Source organism: Borostomias antarcticus (genome assembly GCF_949987555.1).
Source record: "Borostomias antarcticus genome assembly, chromosome: 14".
In the NCBI taxonomy this organism is placed as follows: Eukaryota; Metazoa; Chordata; class Actinopteri; order Stomiiformes; family Stomiidae; genus Borostomias; species Borostomias antarcticus.
In genome coordinates this window covers 25900853-25926993 of record NC_140247.1, presented here as the reverse complement: position 1 = coordinate 25926993, position 26141 = coordinate 25900853, and the positions used below count along the sequence as shown (strand labels likewise).

The 26141-nt window shown below is 43.6% G+C and overlaps 2 protein-coding genes across 2 annotated transcripts; one reads left to right on the top strand and one right to left on the bottom strand.

Moving 5' to 3' along the window:
- Nucleotides 1-879: 879 nt before the first annotated feature.
- Nucleotides 880-14545, top strand: selenot2 (selenoprotein T, 2). Its single transcript, XM_084448966.1, has 6 exons — nucleotides 880-1217; nucleotides 10599-10709; nucleotides 10894-11020; nucleotides 11598-11685; nucleotides 12100-12251; nucleotides 13184-14545. The coding sequence occupies exons 1-5, from the start codon at nucleotides 979-981 to the stop codon at nucleotides 12219-12221; spliced, it is 687 nt and encodes a 228-aa protein (XP_084305092.1). The 5' UTR covers nucleotides 880-978; the 3' UTR covers nucleotides 12222-12251; nucleotides 13184-14545.
- A 389-nt stretch (nucleotides 14546-14934) lies between these two features.
- On the bottom strand, nucleotides 14935-21171 carry LOC311317597 (lateral signaling target protein 2 homolog; the record flags this gene model as incomplete). Its single annotated transcript, XM_084448670.1, has 11 exons — nucleotides 14935-15116; nucleotides 15505-15608; nucleotides 15739-15837; nucleotides 15990-16106; nucleotides 16378-16502; nucleotides 17853-19232; nucleotides 19451-19552; nucleotides 19768-19857; nucleotides 20229-20318; nucleotides 20626-20828; nucleotides 21064-21171. 11 exons carry the CDS (start codon nucleotides 21169-21171, stop codon nucleotides 14982-14984), a joined length of 2553 nt encoding a protein of 850 aa, XP_084304796.1. The 3' UTR covers nucleotides 14935-14981.
- Nucleotides 21172-26141: the final 4970 nt, after the last annotated feature.

Below are 26141 nucleotides of genomic sequence, written 5' to 3'. Positions count from 1 at the left end.
AATCCTCAGAGCAAGCCACAAAACATGAATATTGCTCATCAATGACAGATCTGTGGAATGATTCATCTTGAATATTTTTCTGACTCAAAATTTCCTGATTATTGTTGGGGGGGGGGGGAAGTTGCCATCATTTTTTATCATTATGATGTGACCGATACTGATAATACTTCTGTAGAGATGATCTGATACCACACTGCTGTGGCTCAGTGAACTACTGTTAGTACCTATTTCTGTTTTTGTCATCCCCCTTCCCCCTGCCTCCAGACCACTAGGGGTCGCTCTACCTTGGGAGTTCTAATTCACGTACCTGTACTGTATCATTTGTCACATATCAGACTGGAAGACCTCTCAAAAACAACGTGGCTTGTGACTCTTTTCTGTCTTTGGCTCAAAATTAAATATTCAAAATGACCACGTGTCCTTCAATGTGTTCTGCAGCTGGTAAACATGGATAAGACGAAGAAATACAGTCAAATAATATTTTGGTTGCCAAATATCCTGAGAGAGATAGAGAGAGAGCAATATCAACCTTTCTCCATTATTTTCCTCTTATCAAGACGCGCCATGTATTTTTTATTTTATTTTATTCAACCTTTATTTATACAGGTAAAAAAAAAAATAATAATAATAATAATAATAAAAAAAAACTAAAAAAAAACACGTTGAGTTCAGAGGACTCATTTTCAAGTGTGACCTGTTCACAATCATTCAGCACTCGTTACACTAAGTTACAAACAACAGGACAGAATTACAATAAAACATACCCCTATGTATAACAATAACAACAATAAAACAATAAAACTGTTTGTCCACCAGGTGGCGGTAGTGCACCCCTCGGGTTATCCAACCACCACAAAGTCCTCCTGTGTGAGAGGAAGATGAAGCTAGCCCAGGCAGGGAGGAAGGCTTGCTGGCTCACATAGCAACTAACTTTAGACTAAATTAAAAGGACTTTGGGGGTATAGGTGTCCCTTTGACATGGCTGAGTACAGTCAGGCGGGTATCTTCACAGCCCTTCTGCTGTTCACAGTGATCACGGTACGAGACGTCTATGTGGGCCGGAGCATGACTCACCAGCAGACCCCAGATCAGCAGGCCCCAGAACACCAGGCCCCAGAAAGCCTCGACCTGGAGTCTGAGAGCCTGCGGGGTCTCGACCCTCAGAAGACGGGCAAGCATTCCCTCTACACCGGGCCGGTGCTGAGGTTTCAATACTGGTAAGATAACCTTAGTGAAGGTCTGTATCTGTCTGTGTCTGTGAAGCCGTGTGGTGGGAGACTAGCTAACCAGCTAGCTGGGAGTATTCTATACTAGCTAACCAGCTAGCTGGGAGTATTCTATACTAGCTAACTAGCTAGCTGGGAGTATTCTATACTAGCTAACTAGCTAGCTGGGAGTATTTTATACTAGCTAACTAGCTAGCTGGGAGTATTCTATACTAGCTAACTAGCTAGCTGGAAGTATTCTATACTAGCTAACTAGCTAGCTGGGAGTATTTTATACTAGCTAACTAGCTAGCTGGGAGTATTCTATACTAGCTAACCAGCTAGCTGGGAGTATTCTATACTAGCTCACTAGCTAGCTGGGAGTATTCTATACTAGCTCACTAGCTAGCTGGGAGTATTCTATACTAGCTCACTAGCTAGCTGGGAGTATTCTATACTAGCTCACTAGCTAGCTGGGAGTATTCTATACTAGCTAACCAGCTAGCTGGGAGTATTCTATACTAGCTAACTAGCTAGCTGGGAGTATTCTATACTAGCTAACTAGCTAGCTGGGAGTATTTTATACTAGCTAACTAGCTAGCTGGGAGTATTCTATACTAGCTAACTAGCTAGCTGGGAGTATTCTATACTAGCTAACTAGCTAGCTGGGAGTATTTTATACTAGCTAACTAGCTAGCTGGGAGTATTCTATACTAGCTAACTAGCTAGCTGGGAGTATTTTATACTAGCTAACTAGCTAGCTGGGAGTATTTTATACTAGCTAACTAGCTAGCTGGGAGTATTCTATACTAGCTAACTAGCTAGCTGGAAGTATTCTATACTAGCTAACCAGCTAGCTGGGAGTATTCTATACTAGCTAACTAGCTAGCTGGGAGTATTCTAGACTAGCTAACCAGCTAGCTGGGAGTATTCTATACTAGCTAACCAGCTAGCTGGGAGTATTCTATACTAGCTAACTAGCTAGCTGGGAGTATTCTATACTAGCTAACTAGCTAGCTGGGAGTATTTTATACTAGCTAACTAGCTAGCTGGGAGTATTCTATACTAGCTAACTAGCTAGCTGGGAGTATTCTATACTAGCTAGCTGGGAGTATTCTATACTAGCTAGCTGGGAGTATTCTATACTCGCAAACTAGCTAGCTGGGAGTATTCTATACTAGCTAGCTGGGAGTATTCTATACTAGCTAACCAGCTAGCTGGGAGTATTCTATACTAGCTAACCAGCTAGCTGGGAGTATTCTATACTAGCTAACTAGCTAGCTGGGAGTATTCTATACTAGCTAGCTGGGAGTATTCTATACTAGCTAACCAGCTAGCTGGGAGTATTCTATACTAGCTAACCAGCTAGCTGGGAGTATTCTATACTAGCTAACTAGCTAGCTGGGAGTATTCTATACTAGCTAACTAGCTAGCTGGGAGTATTTTATACTAGCTAACTAGCTAGCTGGGAGTATTCTATACTAGCTAACTAGCTAGCTGGGAGTATTCTATACTAGCTAGCTGGGAGTATTCTATACTAGCTAGCTGGGAGTATTCTATACTCGCAAACTAGCTAGCTGGGAGTATTCTATACTAGCTAGCTGGGAGTATTCTATACTAGCAAACTAGCTAGCTGGGAGTATTCTATACTAGCAAACTAGCTAGCTGGGAGTATTCTATATTAGTTAACTAGCTAGCTGGGAGTATTCTATACTAGCAAACTAGCTAGCTGGAAGTATTCTATACTAGCTAACTAGCTAGCTGGGAGTATTCTATACTAGCTAGCTGGGAGTATTCTATACTAGCAAACTAGCTAGCTGGGAGTATTCTATACTAGCTAACTAGCTAGCTGGGAGTATTATATACTAGCTAACTAGCTAGCTGGGAGTATTCTATACTAGCTAACTAGCTAGCTGGGAGTATTCTATACTAGCTAGCTGGGAGTATTCTATACTAGCTAGCTGGGAGTATTCTATACTAGCAAACTAGCTAGCTGGGAGTATTCTATACTAGCAAACTAGCTAGCTGGGAGTATTCTATACTAGCTAACTAGCTAGCTGGGAGTATTCTATACTAGCAAACTAGCTAGCTGGGAGTATTCTATACTAGCAAACTAGCTAGCTGGGAGTATTCTATACTAGCTAACTAGCTAGCTGGGAGTATTCTCTACTAGCTAACTAGCTAGCTGGGAGTATTCTATACTAGCTAACTAGCTAGCTGGGAGTATTATATACTAGCTAACTAGCTAGCTGGGAGTATTCTATACTAGCTAGCTGGGAGTATTCTATACTAGCTAGCTGGGAGTATTCTATACTAGCAAACTAGCTAGCTGGGAGTATTCTATACTAGCAAACTAGCTAGCTGGGAGTATTCTATACTAGCTAACTAGCTAGCTGGGAGTATTCTATACTAGCAAACTAGCTAGCTGGGAGTATTCTATACTAGCAAACTAGCTAGCTGGGAGTATTCTATACTAGCTAACTAGCTAGCTGGGAGTATTCTCTACTAGCTAACTAGCTAGCTGGGAGTATTCTATACTAGCTAACTAGCTAGCTGGAAGTATTCTATACTAGCTAACTAGCTAGCTGGGAGTATTCTATACTAGCAAACTAGCTAGCTGGGAGTATTCTATACTAGCAAACTAGTTAGCTGGGAGTATTCTATACTAGCTAACTAGCTAGCTGGGAGTATTCTATACTAGCAAACTAGCTAGCTGGGAGTATTCTATACTAGCAAACTAGCTAGCTGGGAGTATTCTATACTAGCTAACTAGCTAGCTGGGAGTATTCTATACTAGCTAACTAGCTAGCTGGGAGTATTCTATACTAACTAACTAGCTAGCTGGGAGTATTCTATACTAGCAAACTAGCTAGCTGGGAGTATTCTATACTAGCTAACTAGCTAGCTGGGAGTATTATATACTAGCAAACTAGCTAGCTGGGAGTATTATATACTAGCAAACTAGCTAGCTGGGAGTATTCTATACTAACTAACTAGCTAGCTGGGAGTATTCTATACTAGCTAACTAGCTAGCTGGGAGTATTCTATACTAGCTAACTAGCTAGCTGGGAGTATTCTATACTAGCTAACTAGCTAGCTGGGAGTAGTCTATACTAGCTAACTAGCTAGCTGGGAGTATTCTATACTAGTTAACTAGCTAGCTGGGAGTATTCTATACTAGCTAACTAGCTAGCTGGGAGTATTCTATACTAGCTAACTAGCTAGCTGGGAGTATTCTATACTAGCTAACTAGCTAACTAGCTAGCTGGAAGGATTCTATACTAGCTAACTAGCTAGCTGGAAGTATTCTATACTAGCTAGCTGGAAGTATCTATACTAGCTAGCTGGAAGTATTCTATACTAGCTAACTAGCTAGCTGGGAGTATTCTATACTAGCTAACTAGCTAGCTGGAAGTATTCTATACTAGCTAACTAGCTAGCTGGAAGTATTCTATACTAGCTAGCTGGAAGTATTCTATACTAGCTAGCTGGAAGTATTCTATACTAGCTAACTAGCTAGCTGGAAGTATTCTATACTAGCTAACTAGCTAGCTGGGAGTATTCTATACTAGCTAACTAGCTAGCTGGGAGTATTCTATACTAGCTAACTAGCTAGCTGGGAGTATTTTATACTAGCTAACTAGCTAGCTGGGAGTATTCTATACTAGCTAACTAGCTAGCTGGGAGTATTCTATACTAGCTAACTAGCTAGCTGGGAGTATTTTATACTAGCTAACTAGCTAGCTGGGAGTATTCTATACTAGCTAACTAGCTAGCTGGGAGTATTCTATACTAGCTAACTAGCTAGCTGGGAGTATTTTATACTAGCTAACTAGCTAGCTGGGAGTATTCTATACTAGCTAACTAGCTAGCTGGAAGTATTCTATACTAGCTAACTAGCTAGCTGGGAGTATTTTATACTAGCTAACCAGCTAGCTGGGAGTATTCTATACTAGCTAACTAGCTAGCTGGGAGTATTCTATACTAGCTAACTAGCTAGCTGGGAGTATTTTATACTAGCTAACTAGCTAGCTGGGAGTATTCTATACTAGCTCACTAGCTAGCTGGAAGTATTCTATACTAGCTAACTAGCTAGCTGGGAGTATTTTATACTAGCTAACTAGCTAGCTGGGAGTATTCTATACTAGCTCACTAGCTAGCTGGGAGTATTCTATACTAGCTAACCAGCTAGCTGGGAGTATTCTATACTAGCTAACTAGCTAGCTGGGAGTATTCTATACTAGCTCACTAGCTAGCTGGGAGTATTCTATACTAGCTAACCAGCTAGCTGGGAGTATTCTATACTAGCTAACTAGCTAGCTGGGAGTATTCTATACTAGCTAACCAGCTAGCTGGGAGTATTCTATACTAGCTAACTAGCTAGCTGGGAGTATTCTATACTAGCTAACTAGCTAGCTGGGAGTATTTTATACTAGCTAACTAGCTAGCTGGGAGTATTCTATACTAGCTAACTAGCTAGCTGGGAGTATTCTATACTAGCTAACTAGCTAGCTGGGAGTATTTTATACTAGCTAACTAGCTAGCTGGGAGTATTCTATACTAGCTAACTAGCTAGCTGGGAGTATTTTATACTAGCTAACTAGCTAGCTGGGAGTATTTTATACTAGCTAACTAGCTAGCTGGGAGTATTCTATACTAGCTAACTAGCTAGCTGGAAGTATTCTATACTAGCTAACCAGCTAGCTGGGAGTATTCTATACTAGCTAACCAGCTAGCTGGGAGTATTCTAGACTAGCTAACTAGCTAGCTGGGAGTATTCTAGACTAGCTAACCAGCTAGCTGGGAGTATTCTAGACTAGCTAACCAGCTAGCTGGGAGTATTCTATACTAGCTAACTAGCTAGCTGGGAGTATTCTATACTAGCTAACTAGCTAGCTGGGAGTATTTTATACTAGCTAACTAGCTAGCTGGGAGTATTCTATACTAGCTAACTAGCTAGCTGGGAGTATTCTGTACTAGCTAGCTGGGAGTATTCTATACTAGCTAGCTGGGAGTATTCTATACTCGCAAACTAGCTAGCTGGGAGTATTCTATACTAGCTAGCTGGGAGTATTCTATACTAGCTAACCAGCTAGCTGGGAGTATTCTATACTAGCTAACCAGCTAGCTGGGAGTATTCTATACTAGCTAACTAGCTAGCTGGGAGTATTCTATACTAGCTAGCTGGGAGTATTCTATACTAGCTAACCAGCTAGCTGGGAGTATTCTATACTAGCTAACCAGCTAGCTGGGAGTATTCTATACTAGCTAACTAGCTAGCTGGGAGTATTCTATACTAGCTAACTAGCTAGCTGGGAGTATTTTATACTAGCTAACTAGCTAGCTGGGAGTATTCTATACTAGCTAACTAGCTAGCTGGGAGTATTCTATACTAGCTAGCTGGGAGTATTCTATACTAGCTAGCTGGGAGTATTCTATACTAGCAAACTAGCTAGCTGGGAGTATTCTATACTAGCAAACTAGCTAGCTGGGAGTATTCTATATTAGTTAACTAGCTAGCTGGGAGTATTCTATACTAGCAAACTAGCTAGCTGGAAGTATTCTATACTAGCTAACCAGCTAGCTGGGAGTATTCTATACTAGCTAACTAGCTAGCTGGGAGTATTCTAGACTAGCTAACCAGCTAGCTGGGAGTATTCTAGACTAGCTAACCAGCTAGCTGGGAGTATTCTATACTAGCTAACTAGCTAGCTGGGAGTATTCTATACTAGCTAACTAGCTAGCTGGGAGTATTTTATACTAGCTAACTAGCTAGCTGGGAGTATTCTATACTAGCTAACTAGCTAGCTGGGAGTATTCTGTACTAGCTAGCTGGGAGTATTCTATACTAGCTAGCTGGGAGTATTCTATACTCGCAAACTAGCTAGCTGGGAGTATTCTATACTAGCTAGCTGGGAGTATTCTATACTAGCTAACCAGCTAGCTGGGAGTATTCTATACTAGCTAACCAGCTAGCTGGGAGTATTCTATACTAGCTAACTAGCTAGCTGGGAGTATTCTATACTAGCTAGCTGGGAGTATTCTATACTAGCTAACCAGCTAGCTGGGAGTATTCTATACTAGCTAACCAGCTAGCTGGGAGTATTCTATACTAGCTAACTAGCTAGCTGGGAGTATTCTATACTAGCTAACTAGCTAGCTGGGAGTATTTTATACTAGCTAACTAGCTAGCTGGGAGTATTCTATACTAGCTAACTAGCTAGCTGGGAGTATTCTATACTAGCTAGCTGGGAGTATTCTATACTAGCTAGCTGGGAGTATTCTATACTAGCAAACTAGCTAGCTGGGAGTATTCTATACTAGCAAACTAGCTAGCTGGGAGTATTCTATATTAGTTAACTAGCTAGCTGGGAGTATTCTATACTAGCAAACTAGCTAGCTGGAAGTATTCTATACTAGCTAACTAGCTAGCTGGGAGTATTCTATACTAGCTAGCTGGGAGTATTCTATACTAGCAAACTAGCTAGCTGGGAGTATTATATACTAGCTAACTAGCTAGCTGGGAGTATTCTATACTAGCTAACTAGCTAGCTGGGAGTATTCTATACTAGCTAGCTGGGAGTATTCTATACTAGCTAGCTGGGAGTATTCTATACTAGCAAACTAGCTAGCTGGGAGTATTCTATACTAGCAAACTAGCTAGCTGGGAGTATTCTATACTAGCTAACTAGCTAGCTGGGAGTATTCTATACTAGCAAACTAGCTAGCTGGGAGTATTCTATACTAGCAAACTAGCTAGCTGGGAGTATTCTATACTAGCTAACTAGCTAGCTGGGAGTATTCTCTACTAGCTAACTAGCTAGCTGGGAGTATTCTATACTAGCTAACTAGCTAGCTGGGAGTATTCTATACTAGCTAACTAGCTAGCTGGGAGTATTCTATACTAACTAACTAGCTAGCTGGGAGTATTCTATACTAGCAAACTAGCTAGCTGGGAGTATTCTATACTAGCTAACTAGCTAGCTGGGAGTATTATATACTAGCAAACTAGCTAGCTGGGAGTATTATATACTAGCAAACTAGCTAGCTGGGAGTATTCTATACTAACTAACTAGCTAGCTGGGAGTATTCTATACTAGCTAACTAGCTAGCTGGGAGTATTCTATACTAGCTAACTAGCTAGCTGGGAGTATTCTATACTAGCAAACTAGCTAGCTGGGAGTATTCTATACTAGCTAACTAGCTAGCTGGGAGTATTCTATACTAGCTAACTAGCTAGCTGGGAGTATTCTATACTAGCTAACTAGCTAGCTGGAAGTATTCTATACTAGCTAACTAGCTAACTGGGAGTATTATATACTAGCAAACTAGCTAGCTGGGAGTATTCTATACTAACTAACTAGCTAGCTGGGAGTATTCTATACTAGCTAACTAGCTAGCTGGGAGTATTCTATACTAGCTAACTAGCTAGCTGGGAGTATTCTATACTAGCAAACTAGCTAGCTGGGAGTATTCTATACTAGCTAACTAGCTAGCTGGGAGTATTCTATACTAGCTAACTAGCTAGCTGGGAGTATTCTATACTAGCTAACTAGCTAGCTGGAAGTATTCTATACTAGCTAACTAGCTAACTGGGAGTATTCTATACTAACAAACTAGCTAGCTGGGAGTAGTCTATACTAGCTAACTAGCTAGCTGGGAGTATTCTATACTAGCTAACTAGCTAGCTGGGAGTATTCTATACTAGCTAACTAGCTAGCTGGGAGTATTCTATACTAGTTAACTAGCTAGCTGGGAGTATTCTATACTAGCTAACTAGCTAGCTGGGAGTATTCTATACTAGCTAACTAGCTAACTAGCTAGCTGGAAGGATTCTATACTAGCTAACTAGCTAGCTGGAAGTATCTATACTAGCTAGCTGGAAGTATTCTATACTAGCTAACTAGCTAGCTGGGAGTATTCTATACTAGCTCACTAGCTAGCTGGAAGTATTCTATACTAGCTCACTAGCTAGCTGGAAGTATTCTATACTAGCTAGCTGGAAGTATTCTATACTAGCTAGCTGGAAGTATTCTATACTAGCTAACTAGCTAGCTGGAAGTATTCTATACTAGCTCACTAGCTAGCTGGGAGTATTCTATACTAGCTAACTAGCTAGCTGGAAGTATTCTATACTAGCTAACTAGCTAGCTGGAAGTATTCTATACTAGCTAACTAGCTAGCTGGGAGTATTCTATACTAGCTCACTAGCTAGCTGGAAGTATTCTATACTAGCTAGCTGGAAGTATTCTATACTAGCTAACTAGCTAGCTGGAAGTATTCTATACTAGCTAACTAGCTAGCTGGGAGTATTCTATACTAGCTCACTAGCTAGCTGGAAGTATTCTATACTAGCTAGCTGGAAGTATTCTATACTAGCTAACTAGCTAGCTGGAAGTATTCTATACTAGCTCACTAGCTAGCTGGAAGTATTCTATACTAGCTCACTAGCTAGCTGGGAGTATTCTATACTAGCTCACTAGCTAGCTGGAAGTATTCTATACTAGCTCACTAGCTAGCTGGGAGTATTCTATACTAGCTCACTAGCTAGCTGGGAGTATTCTATACTAGCTAACTAGCTAGCTGGAAGTATTCTATACTAGCTAACTAGCTAACTGGGAGTATTCTATACTAGCTAACTAGCTAGCTGGGAGTATTCTATACTAGCTAACTAGCTAGCTGGGAGTATTCTATACTAGCTAACTAGCTAGCTGGAAGTATTCTATACTAGCTAACTAGCTAGCTGGAAGTATTCTATACTAGCTAACTAGCTAGCGGGAAGTATTCTATACTAGCTAACTAGCTAGCGGGGAGTATTCTATACTAGCTAACTAGCTAGCTGGGAGTAGTCTATACTAGCTAACTAGCTAGCTGGGAGTAGTCTATACTAGCTAACTAGCTAGCTGGGAGTAGTCTATACTAGCTAACTAGCTAGCTGGGAGTATTCTATACTAGCTAACTAGCTAGCTGGAAGTATTCGCAAGCCTAGTAATTGACGTTTGCGTCTTCTTATGTCGACGTTAACAGTTGCATTATGTGTAAAACTGGTGTAGCTAGCTTGTTCTCTGAAGTACTTAGTGCTAGCTACCATTATTTATCAAAGTACCAGGTACTTTACCGAAGGTACCGAAGGTCTGAGTGAGCTAGCGTTAGCTAACCCTACGAGTAGCTAGCTAGCTGACTTTAGCATCTTAGCAATCAACACTCAAGATCTGTTTACTGCCATGTATGGTTCACTCATAACAGCTTGCTCAGTCCTAGCTGGCTGAAAGCAGACAGTACACGGGGGTTTTTGCAGATCATTTAGAAGAGTTGTTACAGAATATAGTCAGACTGTACACCTTTGACCTGGCCTTATCTGGATTTGACCTGAGACGTGTGTGTTTGTTGAAGCATCTCCTGAGGGTACCACAAGGTGTTCCAGGAGTACTCCCGGGCCATCACCCAGCTGTACCCCGACATCCGCATCGAGGGAGAGAACTACCCTCCAACTACCTTCAACAAGTAAGTCTGAGACCCACTCAGTAAAGGAGGACGCCCGTTGTCTTCAGTTTGGCTTAGAAGTCCCATCGGGTTACTCCCTGACAACCTAGGAATGATGCAATGTAGTCTAGTGGGCTTTTACCAGCTTTTACCAGAGGAGTAGAAAGTGGGGAAAATAGTTAATCACTGTTGTTCTCTCCACCAGATACGTGGGGAACTTTGTTTCCTACTTCAAACTCCTGGCCATCGCTCTGGTTGTGAGTGGACAGAACCCGTTCCCCATGCTAGGATGGGAGACCCCCCGTGCTTGGACCTGGAGTCAGGAAAACAAGGTGAGTGGTGTCTGCTTCACAAGCTGGTCCTGCCCCGGTCCTGCCCTGGTCCTGCCCCGGTCCCGCCCCGGTCCTGCCCCGGTCCTGCCCCGGTCCTGCCCCGGTCCTGCCCCGGTCCTGCCTGGCTCAGTTGGCTGAGCATGATGCTCCCAACCTGCCTTTGTTGCAGGCAGACTGTGCTCTGAGGAGGGAACAGAGCCACGTCCTCTACATCTCTGTCATGTGTAATAGGCGTTATAATAATAATAATCCAACTTTATTTGTATAGCACATTGCATGCACAGAGTGCATCACATACAATAGACATACAATGAATAAAAAGCAGGAAAAATAAGATGGAATATAACACAATAAACGATGAAGATAAATCAAGTTAAATACAACAATTTTATAAAATATTGTACTGGAGAGATACAAGCGCAGTAGCACATAAGTGCAAAAGGAGCTAGTTAAAAGCTAAAATGAAGATACTTTTAAAAGAAAGCTAAAATGTATGTAGTGAGCTGGCTTCCGTGATGGGTATTGTGTTCCATAGTATTTGGGCCATAATTGACAGAGTATTTGTCATGTCTTCCAGATCTTCTCCTGCCTGATGTCCTTCTTCCTCAGTAACATGCTGGAGACCCACTTCCTGTCCACTGGGGCGTTTGAGATCACACTCAACGGTCAGTTCAAGAGCAGACCACAATTGAATTACATTTCAGAGGGCGGCTGTAGCTCAGTTGGTAGAGCGGGTCGTTCAATGATCGAAGGGTCAGCGGTTCGAATCCCAGCTCCAATTGTCCACATGTTGAAGTGTCCTTGAGCAAGACACCTAACCCCAAATTGCTCCCAATGAGCAGGTTAGCACCTTGCATGGCAGCTGCCGCCATTGGTGTGTGAATGTGTGTGTGAATGGGTGAATGAGAGGCCATTGTAAAGCACTTTGAGTGCCGCTAAGGTGGAAAAGCGCTATATAAGTGCAGTCCATTTACCATTTACCATTCAGATGTTTGAAATATATATATATATATATATATATATATTTTTTATAAACCTTGGCAATAAGTTCCTCTCCTCTTCTCCTACGCTTCGTCTAGACGTCCCCATCTGGTCCAAGATTCAGTCGGGCTACGTCCCAAACATCCAGGAGCTCTTCCAGATCCTTGACAACCACATGAAGATGAACCAGGTGGACAAGATCCCCTTCCCCTCCTCATAGTGCTGCTGGCATCATCGCAGAGACTAGCAGGTAATCCAAACTCCATTTGTATGAAGTCATGTAACCAAGATCAACACGTTTCAGTGGAGACTATAAAGGTGACAACGGTAGTAGAGGTTTGATCAAATCTGTCCTTCAAATCTTGTCTGTTACAGTGCAGCATTAAACCTACAATATGTTTGATTTTAAGCATTTAAAACCGGCAGTGGAGTTTTCCCAGAGTAAGACTTGGATTTGTTTACATTGAAATGTTCACCCTAATCAACATATGTTTTCATCATAGTCTTTGAAAACCGTATACAGCTTGAATGGTTTGGCAGCAGCGCTGTTGCACATCCATTTCCCACGTAACACATCATGCGTAGCACACACGCACACACACCACACACTACCACCACACACACATACACACACACCCCACCACCACCACACACACACACACACACCAGAGCTTTTGGAAAAGCAAAAAAAAACATTTTGGAGCATGTGCATGTGTGCTGTTATTTTTAATCTTATTATTATTATTATTATTATTATCTTGTATTATTGTTGTATTGTTACTGCATGGCGGATGAGCCAGAATCCAATAACTTTACTCCCTTATATCTGTACAACAGATGTATAATGATAAGTTTAACTCAGATTGTTAGATGAGCAACAAGGGGGTGTTCTTCTACAGCCTTATTTGGGGCAGTTAGCATCATTTACCCTCCCGGCCACAAGTGGGGGGTGTTCTGAGCACTTGAACATAATGACATGCAAATGTTTCTGGAATGTCTGGGGCAGTCGGCCCAAACCAGGATTCAGGGAGGACTAAAATCCAGGGAGACCAAAAGTGGATACTGGGCATCATCCCTCTGTTATACCTCACTAACACTCTCCCCTCTTCCCCAGGTCTGTGGGCTGGATACTGGGCCTCATCCCTCTGTTCTACCTCACTAACGCTCTCTCCTCTTCCCCAGGTCTGTGGGCTAGCGTCAGTGTCCTAGGTTTGTGGGACTGTGTGTGGTGGTGTTAATGAAGGCTTGGTCTGCAAACAGCTCTCTGTAAGACCAGACTGGATGTCCCCACCGCCGCCCTACTCTCCCTCTGCCCTGGGAACCCCGACCCTTGACCCCGAGCCTGCTGTCCCGCAAAGCGCTCCACCCTCCGCTACCGTCTAATCCACACGCTGGCTTGGATGTGAAGAGACGAGACCAGGAGAAGGACATGTTTCACACGTTTGGAATGTGGATGGGTGTGCTTGATTTAGCTTCTCAGGGATAGTGGATCCTACACATGAGTACCCAAAGTGCAAGTCGAGCTAAATCAAAAACACTACCTTTATTTCAAACATTTGAGATAGGTTTTCAACCCCGGTCTAGAGAAGATCCCACCGTGTACAGTTACATAATATTTTTTAAGAAAATGGACATCTGTTGTTTTAGAAAGCTAGTGTCAGTGATTTGTGCGAGTCCCTCCAGGGCTGTCCTATAGATGGTTAGGCTAATAGGGAGATGCATGGTGTTGCACTGCTGTTGTATAAAAGGGCTTGTTTTGGGATGTTTTCCATTGTAGCTGCGTTGTGTTAAGCACCTACCCTCCTTGTTCTCAGTTCTCCAGCCTTTCTTCCTGAAATGTGCTCTTGGCTAAACTGCCTACATTAATTGTAAACCTCAAGGATTGGTGCAAGAGCTTGTACTTACAGTAACACCAGTCCTATGCATTTTATTAAGTGACAATGAATGGAGAATTGGGATGCAGGGAAGTCTTATCTTGAGCCTTCATCCTGGGGATCCTACTGGAGGGTGTGGGCTGTGTTTGGTTCTGTCCTGTGAGTACTGAATCCGCTCTGTTGGAGCTGAAGGGTAAACATGCTTGAAGTGTTTCAATGTGCATCGTTCGTTCTGTCTATACTTCTCAGATAGTTGTTCAAGTGGTCAGTGATCAAAATAGCTGTATCATTATTCGCTTTTCAGTGGGAGAAAATGAATTTCTTACCTCAAATTTGACTGGTTCCGTTCTTCCAGTGGTAATGCTTGGTATGTGACTACAGTAAGTAGAAATAATTTTCCATACAAAGATGCTGATATCAAACTGTCACACAGAAGTTCAAGTTAAGCCATGGATTCAGAAACTTATCAGTTTAAATATTATTGCACCGGTTTCTGAAACACTGAATGAGCGTGTTATATGGTACTGAGTTCTTAGACCCCCCAGCCCCCGGTCAGTCACTCTTGTTCCAGGTAGGGGATGGTAAAGCTCCCTAGTTGCTTGTGTGTTTGTTATTGAATCTGTGTGGGGATATAACTCGAAAACGAGAGTACAAATTCTAAAAGTAAATAAATATTCTCAAACAATTGTGTTATCAGTTTACTTTGTACAAATAAAAAGTGTCCAATTTTGGTACAGTAGCAATAATGACACTTGGGATCACATTGTCTGATATATCTATCATAAAGCACTAGTCTTAACAGAGTAGTTGAGTCCCCTCATCCACTCTTGGACGACACGCCCACGGGCGCAGGGAGACTTAGGAGGAGGCGTTCCTAGCGCAGGGAGACTTAGGAGGAGGCGTTCCTAGCGCAGGGAGACTTAGGAGGAGGCGTTCCTGGCGCAGGGAGACTTAGGAGGAGGCGTTCCTGGCGCAGGGAGACTTAGGAGGAGGCGTTCCTAGCGCAGGGAGACTTAGGAGGAGGCGTTCCTTGCGCAGGGAGACTTAGGAGGAGGCGTTCCTGGCGCAGGGAGACTTAGGAGGAGGCGTTCCTGGCGCAGGGAGACTTAGGAGGAGGCGTTCCGGGCGTTGTAGAAGGGTGTGACGTGGAACAGGTAGCAGTGTGTGCACACCCTCACCGGCTTCAGCTGCCCGTAGCGTGGCAAGGGGGCGAAATGAGGCGAACACCTGGAGCAGAAGATCTGACACAAAGACACGTTCTCGTTACTTACAAAAAGAGGGCATTCACGTTAGAAAGACATGACCTATCCAACTATGCAGGGGTGTACTGGAGGTTTCGAGACGTAGACGGAGGAAGTGGATTTAGTAAATGTGTAGTTTACTAGTACAGCTGCTTTGCCCTGTAGATTTATAGATAAGTTTATGCCCCTACAATTATGGGTGTTAAGTACGGTGTACCGGTTTTTCATTGAGAGAGCTTTAATGAAGTTAGGCCAAGTAGAGTAATTTACTTTGAATTGGGGACCTGTTTTCTATCTGGGAAGTTGGGAATGTAATAAAATGGTGTTTTTCTCTCAATACATACAGTACTGTACAGTTGACTGATGGATATTATGGCTGGTTGGCTACCTTCCCACAGCTCCTACAGTGGTGCTTCCTGCGTATGACGGTGAAGGAGGCGCTGCAGGCAGAACAGACGATGCAGGCCTCGTCAGGAACCCAGAAGGGCAGGTCTGTTGGGGACAGCAAGTAATACAGACCATAAGAGTCATGAATGAATGACTCGTAGTTACGTGGAAATACAGTTAATGTATGCTCAGGACTGTCGGTGTCATCTCCGAACTTCATCCATTTAGTCATTACCTTCGAATTGTCTGTCTTCCCCAGTTGGAGGAGACGGAGTGAGCCCCTCCTTACACAAAGAGCAGTCCTCCAGAGCAATGTCACACAGGCCAAGAGAGGCTGGAGCGGTCAACAAAACAGTTCACACAAGAGTTAAGAACTTAGTGAGAAAGGATGGAAGGAAATGCATTGCAGAGTATCGAAACAGCCCTGACACCATGTCATGTGCATGTGGTCTTATCAATGTTTGGTTACAGTCGAATTTGACCTACCTTTCCTTAGGCTGACCTCCTCAGCGAGATCAGTCTTGGTGGTCTTGACCTCAAACAAGGTCTTGAGAATGGCTCTGAGGTCACTGGCGTAGTTGCTCTGGAGCTGGTCTGCTACACCTAGAGGGAGGAGATAGACAACACACTTCATCAGATCACTGCATTCACTCTCTATACCCACAGATCTAGAGAGGGGCGCTTCAAACACGGGGACAAACACACTTGTGGCATGAACACATGAGAGATCCCACACACACACACACACACACACACACCCACACACACACACACACACACACACACACACACACACACACAAACACACTTGTGGCATGTACACATGAGAGATCCCCACACACACACACACACACACACACACAAACACACTTACTTGAGATACACACAAAGAGTCGATGAAGGAGGTCACCACTGCTATGGAAGCGTGAACATTTGCGCCTGGTCTGTTGTGTGTCTGAGACCGACGTGTTATCGGAGTACCTCAGACAGCTGAGAGAACTGCAGGAGGACGTGAATCTGAGAGGAGAAATACAGGGAGTCCGTTTGTCCTAATACTGTTTATTTAAGCAATAAACCACGAGAGGCCTGTGATTTTATAACAGCTAGGGGGCGTTGTTAGGCACGACGCGAAGCGGAGTAAAACCCCCCTAGCTGTTATAAAATCACTATAACACACGGCCTCGAGTGGTTTATTGCTTTTATACAACGGTTACTACAGCTATTAGTGTAAAATAGACACACAGCAATGTAAAATATTAACATTTATTCAAAACGAAGCATCATTCCCTCAATTCCGCGGAGCAAAAAATGGGTTGCCAAGCAACAACAACAACTACAATGCATTGGATCAAACGGGAGGCGCATTAATACTGAAAATGGAATGATATGCGGTCCCAGGTGTGTGTTACAAAGTATTTTAACACGGCTTCCAGCCAATCAGAATCAAGAACTAGAACTAACCGTTGTATAATCAATATTTTGTTGCAGCATCCAAGCAAGAAGTGATGTGCATTCAAACACATTCAACATGAAATACACAAGTGAAGAGTACTAAAGTCTGGCATCACCATGCTTTGCTTAAATAAGGATTTCCGAATCTACTGTAAGTGTAAGGGATTTAGAAAGGGGGGTGAGAGGGTTAGGGTTAGGGTTAGGGTTAGGGTTAGTGATTGCCCCTATCACAGTCTGTGGTTAACTTAGACATTTTGGCTTAACTACTCTCAATAGGTCACAGTAGCCATTTTGACATGTCAAAGCAGGGTAAACACAGGTGTAATTAATAACATTAATTATGTCCCTCTTTGATTTAGGTAAGGTGGCTACGGGGAATATATATGTAAATATGGGACGTAACCCATAATTAAACATTTAGAAGAAACCGATTCATTTTTGCTATAGGCTTTTTATTTTTAAATCCGCGTAAGTTGCCGATGTTACTAAGTACTGGCAGACAAAATTACGATATCACATGAAAGGTGTATAAACTTTAAGGAAAAAAAAGTTTTTCTTAAAGCAGGATCATGACTAATAATATTGGTGTATTGTGGTTATATGTGTGTATAATAATATGATCTAATATAATATGTGGTTCACACTTACCTGGACAATGCCCTTGTGTTCTTATTCTCTGTCTTTTCTTCCCCTCTTCCTCTCCTCCCAGTCTTCTCCTCTCCAGCAGATGTCCAGGGGCTCAGGCTGGGGTAGACGCTGGCAACCGCTGGACTCTCCTCCCCCGTCACCCCATCCCTCTCCCCCCTCTCCCCCCTCTCTACTCCCACCCTCTCCTCCCCTGTCCCCCCATCCCTCTCCCCCCTCTCCCCCCTCTCTACTCCCACCCTCTTCCTCTGCCGCAGACCTTTGTCCTTGGGGCATCCGAGCGGTGATGATGCCAGCGCCAGGCTAAGGGCCGCGCTCTGATCCTGGGTCGGGTCCGGGCTCGGAAGGGTGGGATAGTTGTAGCCGTGGTCGTCGGGTTCAAACGGGGGTGCGCTGGGGCACCTGAAGCACGCGCAGGGGTGGAGCTGGCAGTAGCTGTCCATCAGTGACCCTTCCTCATTCTCCACCTCTTCCTCTTGGGCCTCCTTAGCCGTTGTGCGGGAAGAGTTGGAGGAGCGGGAGTTGAAGATGGCGGTGGCAGAGTCTTTAATCCCTTTGACCTTGACAGCGATCAGCTCTGCCATCTTTGCCACCCCTTTACTCTCGTCCTGGCTCTCTCCCTGACCCTCCCCCGTATTGAGCTCCACTCCTACAGAGTCAGGGGTGGCAGGCCTGCTGGCAGGACATATGTCAGGGGTCGCAGACCTACTAAGGTCAGGGGTCATGGAGAAGTAGTCATAGCTAAGCTCAGGAGTCACAGATCTGCTACTTGGGCATCCCTTCTCACAGACGGAGGACACAGAAAGACCAGGGTCAGGGGTGGCAGGTCTGCTGCCAGCACATATATCAGGGGTCGTTGACCTACTAGGGTCACGCTGCCAGCTACGCTGGAGAGCAGCCTCCACACACTGCCGGGACAGGCTGGTTCGGGTGAGGAGAGGGGAGCAGGGCAGGGATGAAGCCTTGTGCAGGTCTCCCTTGAAGAAGAGTCTCTCCTCAGAGGATCCCACCCGTCCATCGGGCACGCGGGGTCTCCCGGGGTTGCCCAGGCTCTGGGGTCTTTCTGAGGGGCACAGGAGGTGCGACATCTCATCGCCCACCTGGTGGAACATCCAGTTCAGCTGCTCCAGCTCTGTGATGTCTGACTGGATGGAACCGGACATGTCTTGCTCGGACTCCTTGTCCAGGTCTGGATAGGCGAAGGGGATCTGTTGATAGGGTAGCCCCTCCTCTCTCACTCTCCCGCCGTCCCCGCCGGGCTCCGCAGACGAGTACGTCTCTCCCCGAGAAGGAAGCCTCCCCGGTTGGGCCTCCGTCGTACTGGTATCAGCCGCCTCCTTCTCCGGCGGAGGCGGGGTCAGACGCACGGCCGGGCTGGTGAGGGGGGTGAGTGAGGTGGGGAGAGGTGCTGTCGGGCGGTGGGGGAAGTAAGGAGGTGTCACGGTGCGACGACGCGATTGACGAGGCGATGAGGGAGGGAGGGGCGTGTCGCTAGGGAGGGGTACTCCCAGGCTAGAGAGGGGTACCCCAGAGGAGGGCCGGCGGGTCGCCAACACCGCCCCTTCCTGTGTAACACAGAGCTTGCGTTCTAAAATCCGAATCTCGTCCTCCTTCAGCGTCTGCAGGCGATCTCTGGGAACACATTAGGTACCAGGTCTTACTTCACCACTGTGGACAACGATTCACATTTTTACTGAATGACAATCCTTTATTATTGGCTTCAACATTTTAACTGGGCACTAGCCCATTTAGAGTGATGTAGTGTGATTATATGACATGGTATGAATACATCACACAATGATACATTTCCTCGGAGGTATTACGAGGCTGGTGAAATGTGTGTATCGTACCTGATTGTCCTAAGCAGACTGTGGAAGGGTCTGAAGAGCTCAGACATGTCCTCTGGTTCACCGTCCAGCTTGATATAACCCTCAGGAAACACTAACAGACCACTGGACACATGCACACACACACATGCATACAGTACAGACACACACACACACACACGCACACACACACACACACACATACAAACGCACCATTGGTTTGGAGTAAAGAGAACCAGATGAACAATGCTTAAGGTGTTCACCGCAATAGTCATAAATGTGTAATCTGAAAGACGGTAGATGAGAGAGTTAACGCGTGGAAGGCCTGGTCGTTAGCTGACCATACTAGGGCCAGTCGGGGGATGGTAAGCATGAGGGAAGGCTCGTAGTCATCAATCATGTCCTGTCGGATGTAGCCCTGTTTCAGAGCCCTGTAGAGGAGACATATCATCATCATCATTATTATTATTATTATTGTTATTATTGGTGTTGTTGTTATTGTTATTAATAGTAATAATAATCATAACTTGTATAGCACCTTTAATTAAAAAAAAGCAGCTCAAAGTGCTTTACAACAAAGGAAATTCCATGCATAGAGTGCGGGTTAGTCTATTAAAATAGACATCAAATAAACATAATGAAAGGCATGGCAGCTTAGAAAACAGAGATACTGTAGGCAGAAATATATGTCAATATGTATCTTTAAATCCTGTTCTAAACAAATATCTTTAAATATAGTTGTAGAATATCTCTCCATCCCTCTGTGTGTGTGTGTGTGTGTCAATGTGTGTCCGAGACCGACCTGGACACAGTCTCACAGAAGAGCACGGTGATGTCCTGTTGGCGGTCGTGCTCTTTCTCTGACTTCACCGGCACCATGGCTGACACGTAGCTGAGAAAGAACAAACGACCCGGAGGGAGGAAGACACGCTCACGTTACAGGAAAGAGATAGTATGCTCAGCACAACCCTCTCTCTTATTCCACTGTAGAGGGTAACTCAGTGTAGGACAATGAAAAGCGTACGGGAAAGATTACATTGTTCAGCTTCCTGGCATCAACATTGTTGAGTATAGAATACCAGAGTTCTCACATTTCTTAGTGATCCTATTATGGGCGAATCGATTTATCATCCCAGTTACTGAAAGAAAACTGGGTAACTTTCTGTCACTATTGTCAGATGCCACCCAGCCAGTCCAACCTGAGCTCAAACTCTGCCAGCAGGTGGTCAAGGTGCCTCAGGGCGCGGCGCAGGTTCTCTGGGTAGAGGTTGACGCCATTGAGGGCTTGGTGTCTCGCTAGACGACGGACCTCCGCCAGGCTGAAGGCCAGCTGCTTGGCCAGGGGTCGCATGGCCTCGCTCTCAGCCTCCTGGTTCAGGATGATGGACCCCGCAGCCAGACACTGGATAGAGAGCACGGAAGAGAAGGGGCATCACATCACATCCCTGTCCCTTTTCCTGGGTTTAGTTGTTTTGCTGGGATGTGATAAGCCTTCTGTAGGCTACATTCTGAATATGAAAAGCATCTTTCATGCTGGGTCTACAGTACCGAAAAATATACTTTACACTATCACAGTAGGTTTCCTCGGATTCATATTTCAGCATAACATAACATGGGGCGGTGTGGTGTGTAAGTACCTCAGCCCCGAACCACAGCTGTCCCCCCAGGTTGTCATGTCTGATCTCCTCAGGGAACTTGACGTAGTAGTCCCTGCTCGCCCGCTCTCCTGGGAGACACTCGTCCATCATCTGACCAAGGACGCTCAGAACATGGTCCTGGAAGATCACAGATGCTCAGAACATGGTCCTGGAAGATCACAGATGCTCAGAACATGGTCCTGGAAGATCACAGCCGAGTCACCACTGATCTATATACAGTACGTTCAATACTGACCAATATCTCTACATATTCTACTGTATATTGTGTATACTAGGGTAATGCAATAAAATCGATACAGCAGTACATCACAATATTTGTTCCCGCGATACTGTATAGATTTTCTGTGGTACAGTATCGATACATAAAAAATAATAAAAAATAAACTTAGGAAAATATACAGAACAAGACAGAGAATAGATAAAGATATACATAATGAAGGATGTAATAGATAGATGCCTGTACATAATTCATGTTTTTTAAAATGTCCTTAAGTTCCCTCCGCCCTCAGAATCTCCTCCAGGGAGCGGGGAATGGAGTTGTATATTCAGCTGTATTTTTACATTTTCAGTAAATTATTCACAATGGAGTATCACAATGTATCGCAATAAGTATTGTATCAGAGTATCACAATGTATCGCAATAAGTATTGTATCAGAGTATCACAATGTATCGCAATAAGTATTGTATCAGAGTATCACAATGTATCGCAATAAGTATTGTATCAGAGTATCACAATGTATCGCAATAAGTATTGTATTGTATTGCAATGCATCGTGATACAATCGTATCGTGACTCGTGTATCGAGATGCGTTTCGTATCCTGAGGTCCTTGCCAATACTCAGCCCTATACTGTATGTCAACAGTGGACACTCAACCCCATTTATGTAGTTCTGTGCTGCTATGACAGGTTTGAGACATTCCTTTACACACTATACCCACTTGAGTGGATTTTAAAGGACTGGACAGGCATAAGCAGTGCAGCAGGATGACGTCTCAGAGGGCAGAAGTGGAGCGACCAAGCTTACCAAAGCCATGCACCCTCCACCAGAACTGTGATTGGCCAGAAGCAAAGACATATTAGCGAATGGGCCTATTGGGCCCAGAGCTCAGGGGGCCCTTTCTTGTGACATAGTCAAAGGGCTTAGTCATTCATGTCAGTAACAGAGCCTCATAAATCCTGCTGAAAGACTGAAGCAATGGCCTCAACGTTCTCTTTGAAGACGTCACAAGACAGAAACCATCATGATACTTTTTAAGGGAGTGTTAATCTTTAGAGGGGCTGAGTACTCCGTGCAATGTGGGCCCTTCAACTCTTTTGGGGAGAAATCCAAAAAGCAAGTCCTCCCCACAGAGTTGAGGTCCCTCGAGTCAAAACCGAGTTGGGTAAAGCTGCTTTTATTGTGAGTTTTCTCAAATTATCTTCAAATTGGATGCTGTCTCATGTGGCAAATTCAAAATGGTGCTAAATGAAATGGGTGGGGGGAGGGGCTTTACTTGTCTGTGCCCAGAGGGGCATCATTTCATAATCTGTCCATGCCCAGGAGTAGTCGCAAAACAAACTACAATCATTTACAAGCTTTAAGCATTTACTGTACCTGGGGCTAGCAGTTCAATTTCATAAGTGCTGTATCAGCAACATCATGACAAAAATGGTGGGCTTCTGTTTTAGCTTGGTTTCACAAGTAATGTTACCTTGACGGTTTGGAGATGTATTTATTTTGGAGGGAGTACTTAATGTTGTGGTACTTGTGTAATATTTACAGTAATACCTGACAGCTACGGTAGTGGTTGATCAGCTGAGAGCAGTGCTGAACTTCGTTCTGGCCTCCGAGGATCTCCATCTTACTGGCCACCTGTGCAAGGTCCTTATCAGCATAGAAGAACTGAGCCAGCAGCTGCTGGTCAGTCCTCTGTAAAGTATAGAATGATAGAGCATGTGTGTGTTATAACAACAAATTAACAAGACACATTCATTTGTATGTTCATGAATTAACTCACACATTCAAACACACACACACTGCATGCTTTTATAAGATATGGGTGTGTTCTAGGTCAAACCATTTAATAGGCAGATATTTTGAATTGTCTCGTTAAGGTTGGATTGGTGTCTATCCATCACCTGAAGGAACATTTTGTACAAAATGTCATACTTTTACACTTCTATAGTTGTGGATATTCTTGCAAAAAGAGCTGGTACCATTAGACACATACTGTAGTTTTTTTAACACATGCTGCGTCTTTTTAGGCTTCACAGTATTGAATATTCCTCTGACACCACAAGTCAAAGCCTCCCCCAAGGCACTGTATAGTATTTCATTGCGCTTTATTGTGACCCAGGATATGGGGCTCACAGGTCCAGAGAAGGAAAGAGAGTTCCATCTACAGCACGGACAAAAAACAAGGAACAACGCTGCATTACTTCACTTAACAAAGGAGAGAAAGAGAGGGAACAATGCCCTCTGATACTAAGAGACACCCCAGGGCATGAAATTCCAGGAAATGTGAGAATCAGAATCCTCTGACGCAGACACCTGCTGTTAACAAGGCAGTGTGTCTGTTAGCGGCAGCATTTACAGTAACAGAGAGCTGAAGTCTCTGTTGTCCATATTGGCTAGGACCACAAGATAAATCACAGAAATGTATCAACCAAATTAGGCCTATTGGATTATATATATATATATATATATAAATATCATAATTTTAATATGTTTAAGATGATCTAATGTTATTTGAGCCAGTTGGTACAAGTCAGGAAATCTTAAAAAGTGTGCTCAAACTCCCTAAGACTCCTTCCAGATAAAAGAGGTGTACTGTATTATAATGCAAATATTATAAATGATGAGTTAGAAATTATGAATCACCACATTCAGATGAAATACTCCTGAAAGACCAAACAACGGGTAAAGCCTAGTTAAACACACAGCCTAGTTAAACACACAGCCTAGTTAAACACACATCCTAGTTAAACACACAAGCCTAGTTAAACACACAGCCTAGTTAAACACACAAGCCTAGTTAAACACACAGCCTAGTTAAACACACAAGCCTAGTTAAACACACAGCCTAGTTAAACACACAGCCTAGTTAAACACACAGCCTAGTTAAACACACAGCCTAGTTAAACACACAGCCTAGTTAAACACACAGCCTAGTTAAACACACCTACCTTTGGTTTGTTGAGCCACCCTTTGATTATGTTCTTCATTGTTGGCAAAAGTGACACCTGGTTGTGGACGTAGCCGGGATGCTTTTCTGTCAAACACTTCAGGAGTGATCAATAAAACCAGTCTTCACCAAAAGATCCGGATATGCAGTTGAGCACTGAAGCTACTGTACGCTGCTATCACTATGTCCTCAGGTGTCACTCTGTCCTCAGCTCGCACCTTCTTGGCTGTCAGGCAGGTGGGTGGAGACTTCATCCTTTATCAGGGACGAGTCTAGGCTCTATTACATCATCCCTACAAGTTCCTGTGCCAGATCCATCTCAAAGTAGCAAAAGACAGCAGCACATATTTTCAACATTTCACCTGTTTTTTCCAAACAATTACACTCGTATTAATTCATCCAGACCGTTTTCAAAGATAATTATGTAATAAATATGTTCACTGTTATATGAATAATCTTGAATGTAACTTATTTCACCGTATTATTTACAGGCTACTATGGTATGTATGAAAACTGACTCCAGACATTATTGACATGTTCCACAGTGTAATTTCAAAACACGACAGCAGGAGGGGTAATAACTTTCTTAGATAAGTCTAACAGTTGTTATTGCATTTTTTTTTCCTTCGGATACACCTTCTAATAGTATTGACTATAAAAAAAATCTTCCATAGATTGGAGTATTGTTATATACACCAACCGAATAACCTTACTTTTAATAATTAGGTCGCCATGGCTCCCGGAAAGGCCTCTTGTGTCCAGATCAATCCCACTACAGTATGTGTCGTCATCACCCCCCTTTGAAGCCTGTCTGCTATGCTGCTATTATGAGATACACTTAAATATCCTATTCAGAACTACAGGGATAGCTAATACAAAATGTCCTATCATGTAGGTAATATATCTGCAACAATACTCTACTGATAGTCCTGCTGTGTTGCCTCTGTGTATGAAATGCGCAAATAAAGTCTGATTTGATTATTTCATTGCTTTTATTGGCCCCCTGCTTGCACAGCACGCGTCCTGAGCTGAACTATGCGCTCCTTTGATGAATTAACAGCATAAAGTAAGCAATACATAGAATACATAAGTATGCAAGCCAGCATACTCTGCCAAAATGTCTAAACTACACCAAGTTTCCACGAGAATAAAGTCTGTTCTGTCTAAATAAGGCTGTTATTCTGTGGTATTGTACGTTGCAACAATGTTTAACTCTAATACTTATATTAATACTAATACTAATACTACTCTAATGGCTAAATTGGACTGTTTCGCGTGGGCAGCCTATAGCTACTGTGAGTCCATGATAAAGAAGTGGAATGGGAGGATCATGCCACTCACATGACCAATATTATTCAATATTCAATATTCTAATTCTTCAATTAATATGATAGCTTTGATTGATTGATTGATTGATTGATTGATTGATTGATTGATTGATTGATTGATTGATTGATTGATTGATTGATTGATTGATTGATTGATAGGCTTGCTATGGAAATGCTCGGTCTGAACCACACTATCCTTCATTATCGTCACAGCTAACTGAATATTTGCTGCCCACCAGTGGTGAGATGGGGTAATGCAGCTGTAGCCTCCCTACTCATGGAGGAATACTCCCCTTCACTACAAAACCAACCCCACGGCTTCCGTAGGGAGAGTGTGCAATACATCCATGGTGCAGCAGGAGCAGCAGCGTCATTTTTTTTCCCCAACCAACTTCTGCCATAACCACGCCCCCGCGAGTTTTCATTGGACACCCTAACCCTATCCCTAACCCTAACCCAATGAAAACTCGCGGGGGCGTGGTTATGGCAGAAGTTGGTTGGGGAAAAAAAATGACGCTGCTGCTCCTGCTGCACCGTAGATGTATTGCACACTCTCCCTACG